The sequence below is a fragment of the Canis aureus genome, chromosome 20 (genome assembly GCF_053574225.1).
Source record: "Canis aureus isolate CA01 chromosome 20, VMU_Caureus_v.1.0, whole genome shotgun sequence".
Taxonomy (NCBI): Eukaryota; Metazoa; Chordata; class Mammalia; order Carnivora; family Canidae; genus Canis; species Canis aureus.
In genome coordinates, this window is record NC_135630.1 from 22,705,102 (window position 1) to 22,716,646 (window position 11,545).

Sequence of the window (11,545 nt, forward strand, 5' to 3'; positions counted from 1 at the left end):
AGTTTTCAAAGTGTTTATGCTTTGACACCTGACAAGCTTGTCAGAAGTCTGATCTTCTAACATAATGCTACTTTCAAATATGGGCCTGACATTATGCCAGAATGCATGTAGCAGCAGCAGACCACCATCTTAATATTGTCATTTTTATGTATTCTGCATATAGCCAGAAGTTAAAACTCCACAACATACCTCATTCTCATAAAAGTTATAAATTTCTTTCAATAAAAGCTACAGCTTCTTAGTCTGGCTATTATAGCTACAGACAGCTCTTATACCAGATCCTAATTATACTGAGTCTGAATAACAGAAAAAAATTACACAGTATTTTGAGGGAGCCTGTGTTTATACACTTCATTAAGGAGCCAATCTCAACCAAAAACCCAGTATTAAGGGACCAGTGATAACACTACATAATGACTATGCGAGAAAATAACTTCACATTTTGAAATACTATAGATCATGAAGTAGCCTCCAAAACAAATATTCATTTCTAAAATGTTCCTGCTTTCAGAGCACAGAGAAATTTTTTGATTATATCAGGTGTGTCACAATGCCAACTAGTAGGTTTAGTGGCTTAAGAAAAAGCATTAAACAAGTTCCTATCACTCATACCTTGTCCAATTAAAACAAAATCAAAGCTTATTTACAAAGAACACGTACTCCTAAAACTAGCAGCCAAATCACCCCAAAAAACAATGACCAAAACAAAAAAAGCCAGGTAAGAATTTTGGTAGTCTGAACTGTGGGTTCAAATTATGTCACCATCTTATTCTGAAATGCAGAGCACTACTCAAGTTTGACATACCACTTAGGCATGGGAGGTTGGTAAAACTGAGTCTGAAGATTCACATAAAATTTTATCAGGCCTCAAAGATTCTAGCTATGAGTGGTTTCAGTAGACTAAAAAATAAAAATATTTACTTTTATATAAAGTTTCAGGCCCTTAGATTTCTTATTCCACAGAGTGTGACCGTATGTAACTTGATCAGACCACATTAAGACTTCAAGAAAATGAAAAGGTAGGGACGGGAATGTTTTTAAAACATCTCTTTGATAATGTGATGTATTTCCTTGGTGCACTCTAACATCTAGAATGTTTTATTAAAGTGACAGTGCCAGAAACCCCTAACATACCTACAGAACTAAGTTCCTTAAGTTTTACTGTTGAAGACTAATTTTCGATTAACCCGAGAATTAAAATGAACATTTTTGAAAAATTACAGGTAAGTTCCATCCCAAAAATCTATGATATACACAAAACATCTTGCTTACAAAACAGCCAAAGCAGGGAGCGACTATTAATATTAATTGCAAAAAACATTCACTTTATAAAGTGATTCACTACGGCACTTGTTGAAACAACTGGGATCACAAAATTTTGATTAATGCCTTTTCCAGGAAACAGCCAGTTCAAAATTAGAGCTCACCTCTGTCTAGATTCAGTACGTTAAAGAGAAGAAATAAAATGGGTGCATATGAAGAAAGAGTCAAAGCAAATGACAAAAATCACCACCATAATAGTACAGGCTAATAAATGAAGGAATCAAGAGACAGTTTCATTAATTAATATATTTTCTGCATTATAGTTAACATATGTACTTTCTTCGTGTCACCTTATTTTCCGTTATGTATTGATATTTTGTTATATTCAGACATGAGTACATTTCAACAGTCTTTTGCAATAAATATCATAAAATAATAGAGATTCGCATAATAAATATTCTTTACAATAAAAAAGTTTAACAGACTTTTGTCTTAAAAATAGTCAGAATTCAACTTTGTGATTTATACATAAAATATACAAAAAGCACCACAATTTGTGGTTAAGGCGATGAAAACACACACAAAAAAATTAGAATTACTCAGCTGTTAACTCACCAAGGGACCAAAAGGACCATTAAGGGGCCAAGATCACTTTAGGCAGCATAATTCTGTGACACCTATAGATCGATCAGCTATAAATATCAACTTCAGTTACCCAAGTGCCCTCAATGATGAGAAATTTGGTAAAAAGTGTGGGGTGTGGAAGGAAGGCAGTTGAATCCTTCACAAATATGAAAGCCAGAATAAAGATGAGCAAGATACAACCAATATATCTCCAATGTGAAGATTTACATTGTAAAGCAAATCTAAGATTACATACGAAAGAAAAATACCTGGCATCTGCAGAATAAGAAACTGAGGAGAGAGAACTTTGGGGGCAAGTAAAGGGCAGTGGTTAAAGGAAAAATTTTTATGTTATAACAAAAATATATCCCCCACGCTTCTTGAGGGTCCAATGCTATGAAGATAGCCCTAACTGGAGACAGACTTAATACCATAGCTTATTTAAGCAATAAAAACGTCGCTTCTTTAAAAATCATTTTCCCTGCTCCCAGAGTACCCAATCAAAAACAGCTCTAAATCACTGTAGAGTGACTGGGTAGGTGTCTAGCTAGGTATGTTCACATATACAACAATTCTGAAAAGCTGCTTGCAGAACAAAAAGGCTACACAAAAGCCCACTAGCTCTCAATACCCTCTTCAGTGGATGGCAGAGGCTCTTGCTGTAAGTGGGAACCAGGTGCAGTTTCACAGTCCACTCTTACTGAAGATCATCCGTTTGAGAAGAGTAAGATCCATGAGTCAAACCTTGGGAACAGGGGAAGAAAGGCGGGAAAATTGTAAAGAAAATAAAACCAGTATCTAATAGAATCTTTTTAAGAGCCACAGCTTGAAAGCCAGAAGTTCAGGAGGTCCAACCCACTTCCAAAAATCATGATGGTTTACCCTGACCCCTGGAGGGGCAGCTCTCCAGCTTACAATAAACAGTGTTGGAGTTCTTACATCTGCAGCCTGGGCGATGGATCCAGTCATAACACCCCCTGCACAGTTTCAGGCATCCCTTAGCAGGAGGATAACAGAGTAAGCAAGGCAAAAATAGAGACATGGCTCCCATACACAGGTACCTAGAGCAGCAGTGTGACTGTGAACAGGAGCAAGGATTATCCGAGTAAGAATCCCCTTCATCATCATTGGAGCAGTGGTAGAAGATGCCCTTGACTAAGCACATGCAGGTTCCGTATTCCACCATGCTCTCAGCAGAGCAAAGGCACTGACGATTGCAGGCCAAACAAGAGGGCAGGGTCCTGGGAGCTGTGCATTCTCCACACTTGCACTTCCCACACTGTTCACAAATAAACTTGTGCTGTGTCAGGTCCTCTTTCAAGGAACCCTTCAAGTCATCCACAATCAGCTGCTTGGGCTGGGTCCGGATTGCCCTCTCGGATCTATTCCCAGGGACTGGTCTGGTTGGTGGTGACCTTCCTAACAGTCCCTGTTCTGAAGAGGCACTGCTGTTGCTCCCAGAACTGGCTGCACTTCCAGTGCTGGTCGATCTGCTCAAAATGGGGCCTCTGGCATTACTTGAGAGTCCTGCATGTCCCAGGTGGCTTGTAGGTCTATGCTCATAGTTATTATTCACATTGATCGGTATGATTTCATGAGTCCTTTCATGCTTTTCTTGTCTTGGTGCTGTTCGAGGAGCAGGTCTTTTCACCACAGATGGCCCTTCCGTGTACTCATTACTGCCTCTGATGGCCTTGATCTGGTCTAAAGACAAAATAGCAGCAGGCTGAATTTCTCTCTCATAGTCTAACCTCTGACGGCTATCCAATGTAGGCTGCTGGATCACAACTAATGAACTGCCACTGCCATGTTGATTTTGGGGATCCATGTGTAGTGATCTCGAATTCTGGCAATCAGTAGAAACCTGGCATGCATCTGAAATCCTAAAAGGAAACCAAAGATGAAAAAAAAAAAAAAAAAAAAAACAGAGAAAGAAAATAAATGACAGGAAGCATTTTTTTTTGGGGGGGGGGGAAATCCTGTCAAGTCACAAATTGCCTAAACCACCTGGTAATGATCTCCTTCATCAGCGGATTACAATGATGCTAGGGTCCTGGCCAGGGTCCAATTCCAAGAGGCTGAGGACCACATCATAGAAAAAGAATGCAAGCGAGAGACCCCATGCCATAAAAATTAAAAGTTTTTTTTCAACTTCCAAAAGGCAGAATCAAGAAGTATTGTCTTCCTGTTTGTGAATCTAACAAATAATTAAAATGGGGTATGCCCTTCTAGGGAATATTGAGTGTAGGCCCTGGAATAGCTTTCATCTAGAGAAAGCTCAGCATTAGCTCACTGGTATTTTCCATAAAAGAAAATATCCACTTTTTAAAAAATTAAGAATGGCTTTGATGCTTCTGCCTTTCTGTTGTTTGCTGTTACAAGCATGAGATTGATAATAAGGAAACTAGTCGAGGTATACTGCACGCGTTAAAAAAAAAAAAAATCCAGGAGACTGCAAATAAAATGGAATCTCAAAATAAGAGGGCATTTTCCACAGAAACCAGGATCTTAAGGCTTGCTCATTACTCATCTACAAGATGCAAAAGTTAATATAGAGAACAGTTCTCAGGGTCTTATAGCTCTGAAGCACGCACACAAAACTCAGCGCACAACGCTGTGATGTTAAAAAGCATTCATATCTGAAATCATGAAAGGATTATTTTAAAGTTTAAATGAAGGTCTCACTCACATAACAAGATCACTTTCGTGCACAAGTATCAGGCCTTTAAAGTAGTATGGAGAAATCCTGGCCATTTTAATTGCCTGCATTTCCTCTCATTTTAAAATCTGTCTTTACAGGACAGATCTGGATTTTCAAAAGCACTGCCAAATCTGAATCAACGTACTTCTTGTCGTCAGTACAGTAAAATCCTGATTAAAGTAAGCATCTCCGATGTGTCCACACCAAGAGTAAGTTACTTCTAATTTATGATGCACTCTTCACACACACACACACACACACACACACACTACAAAACACTGAATTTCCATTTTCAATTAACAGCAAGCCAGAATATTTCTCACACAGACTCCTCCTGACGTCCACAGATCCATTCCAATTCAAGAACGAGAAGAAGAAGAAAAAAAAAAAAAAAAAAAAGTCCATTCTCAACTACCACTCTGGAGCCAGAAACCCCAGCCTCAGGGATAAGGCTGCGAGACGTCCGTTCCAGCATTAACTGGGCTGAAAGCCGACAGATCCAGCCTTGCACGTTGACGTCCCGGAGTCCCGACCCTCGTCCTCGCAGCCGAGACCCCCGCCCCCCGCCCCGGGCCCCACTGTACCTTCTCCGAGCTAGAGGAGGACCGCCCTGCCGACCGGCCGGGTCTAGCGCCGCCATCCGGGGCTGCGAGCACAGCCCGAGCCTCGGCACACGCAGACCTCATCCCTCCTTGCAAAGCGCTCGCAGCCGGGCGCTCGCGGGGCGGAGCATCCCGAGGCACGCGGGCAGATCCCACACGCCCAGGAGCACGGAGCCTACGGGGAGCGGGGCGAGGGCGCCGGGCGCATCCTGGACGCTGCGCTTCACACGATCGTGGTACCCGAGTCCGTGGAGGCCCCCGGCCAGGGAGACCGCGCGGCGCGTCGGGTGTGAGGCGGGGCGGCCCGTGCCCCGCGGCGCCGGCGCGCGGTGCGTCCCCGGCAACCTGCGCCGCCCGCGGGGACGGGCCTCGGCGGCCGCTACCTTCGCGGCTGCGCCCTCCCGGGAGCCCCGGGCGCTTCCAGCCCGCCCCGGCGCGCGCGCCGCCCAAGGCCTCCTCCGGAGCGTGGCGGGCCCCCGGGGCTGCGCGGGCGCCGAGCTCGCCCGTGGAGGAGCGGGCAGGCTCCCCAGTGCTGCGGCGCCGCCAGCTGCCGCGGCGGAGCTGCGCCCTCTGCACCCGAGCGCAGGGGAGCGGCGAATAAATAGTTGACGGAGAGGAAGGAAAAGGAAAAAGTTATGAATGAAAACAAGTTCTCGCTCGCTCCCTCTCTCCGGGCAGGGCAGGAGGAGGGGAGGAGGCTGAGGTTACCATTACCTCAGGAGGGCGGACTTCCCGTTTTTAAAGCGGCAGCGCCCTCCCCTCCCCTCCCCTCCCCTCCCCTCGCCCCGCCAAACGCGGAGGAAGGCGCGGCGGGCTCGGGCGCAGCCTGGTTCTGTGCAGGGGTCAGCGCGGACGGCGGGGGGGCTCCGGGGCTCCCCGCCTGCCCCCGCCCCCCCCCGCCGCGTCCGCGCCCACAGCCCGCCCGGGAGCCCGCCGCCGGCGCGAGGCAGCTCCTCGGAGGCAACACCCCCGAGGCGCCCCGAGTCCCGCTTGGGCGCGGAGGCGTCCCTTCAAGGGGACGGGCCGCGAGCCCCGGGGCCCGCACCTGCCGCGCGGCGCCCGCGCCCGCCCCCGCCCCCGCCCCCCGCCGGCGCCCGGAGGCCGCGGGACCCTCACCTCGGCCGGAGCGGCGCGACCCGCATCAGGCGCGGCGGGGAGGACGCGAGGCCGGGCCAACCCCCCTCCCGGCTGCGGGGGACACTCCTGCGGACCCCCCTCCCGCCGCGCGGCGCGGGCGCATCCACCTCGGGCTTCTCCCGCAGCCCCTTCCCGCGAGCCGGGGGGGGAGAGAAAGAACAGGAAGGGAAAAAAAGGTCCCCTGCGAGAGAGTCTCAGAAAACGGCAGAGACCAGCGCGCGGGCCGGGCCCCCGGGGCACGCGGTGGTCTCGACAGTCCTCCCTCGGGTCCGAGCGCTCCCCGCGGCCGAGGAAGGAGGCGGCCCCCCGACGACTGAAAAGCCCACGTCACGGGCGTTCGAGACTCCGCGGCGCCGGGGACGGGGCTCGAACCGGCGTCTCCGGGCGCCTCGCGGAACCAAGCAGGCCCCGGCGCGGCCCGGGAGCGCACGCCCGCGAGGCTGGGGCTGCGGCTCCCCCGGGGGGCGGGGTGCGGGGGATATTCTGTTTTTTTTTGTTTTGTTTTGTCTTGCTTTTTAGCCCCGCTGTTTTAGGGGTGGCGGTGAAGGGTGCGAGGTTGGGGGGGATTCCTCCCAAGGGAAGAGGCGGGGCGTCGTCTTTCGTGCACCCCCCCCCCGCGCAGGTCGAGGCACTTTCCCGATCCCGCGCGCTGGGCAAGTGGGGGGCACAGCGGCCCCCGGGACTCTGGTCCTGGCGGGTCCGCCTCTCCCGGGCAGCGCGCGCTCCCAGTCCTCCGACCCTCCGGTTCCACGGCCGGAACGCCTGCTCCCGAGGATCGGCGATTGGAAAACAAAACACAACAGCACATTAATTTCCCTTTCTTTGCAGGCAGCGGGACGCGCCGCGCGGGCGGCGGGGAGCGGGGAGCCGGGAGCGGGGAGCGGGGAGCGGGGTGGGCTGCCCGCCAGCTCGCCCGCCCGCCCGCCGCCCGCCGCCCGCAGCCCCGCTGCCATGTGCTGGCTGTTGCTGCTCGCAGTGATTGACAGGCCGGCGCACAGTCGGCGTGTCAGCAGCGAACCAAAGTAACATGCAGTCTTGCACGTTTTGCCGAAGTGCTTTTGCCCCTTGGAATGCCAGGAGTTCAAACAACGTTCAAGCAACGCCTCTGCGCATTGGAAATCAATACACAGGGGACGGGAAATTCAGGTTTTAAACAATCGCTCCGCTCGGGATTCGGTCGCCAACAATGCCTAAACCAACATGTACTGGTCCACACACCGAGTGCCAGCCCCTCTTCGGCAAAAACCACCCTGTTTTTCACACAACCGACCGTTTCAGACTTCAGACTTGTTCGGATAAGGAAAAAAAAAAAGAAAAAGAAAAGAAAAGAAAAGGATCCTACTTTTTCCTCTTAGCGGTAGCGTTTACTTTTTTAAAGAGCATTCGTTTTAGCACTGGGAATGCTACTGGTAATTTGAAATGCAACCAGTAATCTTAGATCTAAAGCGAGTTCAAAGAAATGTTCAGTTCCTTGCAAAAGCCAGCATTTCTCACCTAAGCTTTCCTAAAATACCTACGGAATGAAAGGAAGGAAACAGTTCTTACCTAACGCAAAGATTGGAAATTGCTTTTCAGGCACATTTACAGCGACTGTAGCTGTTCCTTATCCAGGGTAAGGAGCTCTGTCTGCTGCTATCACTCTGCAAACCACTGCGTGCCTTACAGAGCAATCCCACTCCAGCTCCGCAGAATTTCAGCTCGCCTCCACCTCCACCTCCACTCCAGGACACGCCTCCAGTGATATCATATGTCAATCATTCGGGCTGCCTGAAAACCTGGAACAGGATTTCTCCAACTGTCGTTTCCTCTCTCGTGCATCTGTACCAACTTGGAAATGTTGCCCTGTACACTCGTGGGTGATAAACATCCTCTAAAAATTGGAGATGGCCTCTAAAGACCCTACAAGTGCAGTTTGTCACAGAAGAACCCTTTAAATTTCGTCATCAGTCTCAGTCAAAGGATTGGCGGACACTGTCTTTAAGGTTGAATTAGAAAATAGTTTTGAGGAATAAAAGAAGATAAAAAAAAAGTCGTATGCCAAGCCAACACTTCTGATCAGCTAGAGAGAAAATGTATATTGATATTAAGAAGATGATAATGTAACGTTACAGTTACTATTTAAAGCCAAATTCAGAATGTGTGAAATGTGAAAGTTCAAAAGGCGACACTCCTTACTGCAAATGTATATAACGTTACCTCATAAAGGTGAAATTTCCTGCTGTAGATTTTATAGTAAGTGCTCTACCTTGTCTTGTGATATAATTTCCTAAAAATCGAATTTAAAAATCCCAACTTCCTTCAATTTTGTAATTGATTTCCATAATTTTGAAAAAAAAAAAAACCTGCAACCAACTCATTTATTTTTAAAAATCAGCCAACTGGAAATCAATTAAAATAGAAATAATTTACCAAGAAGTTTTATAATTCTTAATGATATGTGTTGTGTTACTGGGGGGAAAAAGTATTTTAATCAGTAGGAAACTCACCTTTTGTTTTCTTACAAATTATGGGATTTTAGACATTTATTATAAAAATTGTGTACTTTATGCTGCAGTGAGGAGAACTATATGTGAAAGTTAAGGCTCCACAGAGCCTTTTAAAAGATACCTAAAAAGCAAAAATATATATAGTAAGTAGAGAAGTATTTTTTCCAGGTACTAGATATAAGTAGCTTAGTCTTTGACAAAATAAGGCAAACAAAACAAAACTCCAGAATCTAAACCATGTATAAATTTAGGTATGGGAATTTTCAATGCTTAAGCTCCTTCTTTACTATAACAAATGATTCTGTTGAAACTAGTGTTTTCTAGACTTTCAATGTTTGAGCACTTTAAAACATTAAAGTTGTATTTGGATTAACCTCTTTTGGAAGCTAGGGCATTGCTAAGACCATCAACAAGAAGAAAGCATCCCTAGAAAATAACATAAAACAAGAATGAAGCAAAAAAAAAAAAAAAAAAGAAAAGAAAAGAATGAGGCCAAAAGGCTACATATTCACTCTTACTATAAACCCAAAAAATAGGGTAAAAGGATAAAATCAATTTTGTAGATATTTTCTTTTTTCTTAGATCTCATATTTTGGGATGCAATGAAGTTTAACCAATGATGCATAGGTTTCTTGGCCATTATGAATGGACTTGGAATAGTCAAATCAGAGATAGAATATCATATCAGAGCATTCTGTTTGGTTCTTCAAAGTTGTCTTCTCAGCTATCACCACAATTTTAGGATGAGAGGTCAGTTCACCAATATGATAAAACCAGGAGAGGGAGCACTGAACACTACTTCCATAATCCTACTAAAATATAGTTGAAAGATTTCTGTTACAAATAAGCTTCAAACTCTTTCAACCACAGATGTATTGAATTACAATCTGTGTGATTAAGTATTTTTGAATTACAATAATAAATTAAATCTGTGAAGTTTTATCTATAACACCATCATCATGGGTCATGTTCTATTTAGAAATCAAGAAACCACATTGACCAATGACCCTTTACATCATTTAGCAATAAAATACATCAATATGTTTTTCAATATTAGGTTACAAATAAATATAGATATTGTCTTGCCACCTTGATCTAGAAGACATTTAATAAAATCTTTTGATTGCCTACAACTCAGAAGACTTGGTAAAAATTCTAAACTTTTAGCTTAAAATAGACCTTGTTCTTTATTTAGTAGGTTTAATTTCAGTTTGCCTTAGCTAGAAATGGATAAGGGGAGCATGAAATTTTCCTGGAAAGGAAAAACAATGTAAATATGCATGGGAAAATCTTACAATAATTTTCAGTTCAAAATTAAGATATGTCTAAAAGAATAAAATCAATTTTGTGAAGAATAAGGTGGAATGAAGAGTGACCCCTGATGTGTTGTTCACTTTCGTGTAAAAACAAGAATAGCCATCTCTTCTGCTGATTTGATTTTTGAAAAAAGAATAAATAAAATGAAAAAACAATCTGGTAACTCCTCACAACTGCTAGTGATTTAAAAAAAAAAAAAAAAGAGTATAGTACTGAGAAGCTTAACTTACTCATTTATCTACTTTATTTGCCAAAGTAGCAGAAACATAATGTGTTCCAAGCTCTTGAAAAATAATACCTTATTAATTCTCCCTATGTTTCTGTGAATTCATGGTAAAAAGTATAATCTTTTATCTTGTTGAGAAACAAAATAATCACATAAGTTGGTAAAATAGCTTATAAGTATCTAATAAATTAATGAAGAATCAAGAATGGAAGTAAGTCTGTACTTTCCTTTTAGGGCAATAGTCACTATATTACTATACTTCCCAAGAAAAGCTGGCAAGGATAGGCCATTTTATTTTCAGTTTCCTTTTGTAAACAGTCTTTGTAGTTGACAGAAATAGACCAACCTATTCTGTAAATTTTCCATAAACATTCTCTTTATTTTCATAAGCTTAATTCTCATCCTTCTGCCCTATTTGAAACACAAATGTTCCGTATTGGTTTCAAATTCTGGAAGTGGGCAAATCAAACAATACATTGAGTAAATTGCACTGAATGATTTGTAGAGTTTCTGTCCACTCTATAATTCTACAACTAATCATTTATGTACTTTGTCACAAGTGATTCTATTTTTCTTCAAGTTGTAAGAAAAAAAAAAAAGAAATGTACATGGAAGGGCTCTGAATTGCCCTCTATTCCTTAAGTGTCATATGCCTTTACAGAGAATCAAAGTGACAAGAGTTCAGACAAACTGCATCACTACTATATATCAAAGATTTTACTAACTAAATCCACATGGTAAGGTTGTATAAGGAAACATCTTGCCCTAGTACAAAACAGTCTTCATTTCTTATCTAGCCAATTGAAGAATAAATCCTCTCTTCTCTCCTCCTCCTTAATATTAATTGTTCCTTCTGAGCCTTAACTTGTTCTTCTTTTTCACAAGAAAACAAAATTAGCCATCCCTTCTACTGATTTGACTTCTGAATGCCCTCATTATAAATAGATCACATAGTATAATCTTTGATTTAGCAAAAGTTAGCAATCTCTCATTTCCATAACGATTTACTGCTATCTTCATCTTCAGAGACAAATGTTTAAGAATGTAGGTTAATTTAAACCTGTAACTGCCCCCAAAGATAGAACAGCAAGGAAACAATATCATGTTTTCATTAAAACAAAAACAACGTAAAACATCTCCAGGGGCTTACCTACTATAATCTTTATTTCCTATACTGAAAAAAGAAAAA

General features: G+C 44.0%; 1 protein-coding gene across 3 annotated transcripts; it reads right to left on the minus strand.

Moving 5' to 3' along the window:
- Nucleotides 1-1,554: 1,554 nt before the first annotated feature.
- SPRY1 (sprouty RTK signaling antagonist 1) lies at nucleotides 1,555-8,039 on the minus strand. 3 transcript variants are annotated; one of them, XM_077861115.1, is made up of 3 exons: nucleotides 5,173-5,473; nucleotides 2,949-3,770; nucleotides 1,555-2,631 (listed from the first exon to the last, which is right to left on the minus strand). In XM_077861115.1, exons 1-3 carry the CDS (start codon nucleotides 5,226-5,228, stop codon nucleotides 2,595-2,597), a joined length of 915 nt encoding a protein of 304 aa, XP_077717241.1. In that variant the 5' UTR covers nucleotides 5,229-5,473; the 3' UTR covers nucleotides 1,555-2,594. The 3 variants fall into 3 exon arrangements, with proteins under 3 accessions (XP_077717241.1, XP_077717240.1, XP_077717239.1); XM_077861114.1 differs by lacking the exon at nucleotides 5,173-5,473 and adding an exon at nucleotides 7,873-8,039 and having other exon boundaries at nucleotides 1,555-3,770; XM_077861113.1 differs by having other exon boundaries at nucleotides 1,555-3,770; nucleotides 5,173-5,467.
- Nucleotides 8,040-11,545: the final 3,506 nt, after the last annotated feature.

What these genes read in the sequence shown, in the direction of transcription:
- SPRY1 (XM_077861113.1), bottom strand. Translation starts at nt 5,228, where the DNA reads ATGGCGGCGCTAGACCCGGCCGGTCGGCAGGGCGGTCCTCCTCTAGCT. An exon ending in CCTCCTCTAGCTCGGAGAAG is followed by an intron (nt 3,771 to 5,172) that starts GTACAGTGGGGC and finishes GTTTCCTTTTAG; the next exon opens with GATTTCAGATGCATGCCAGG.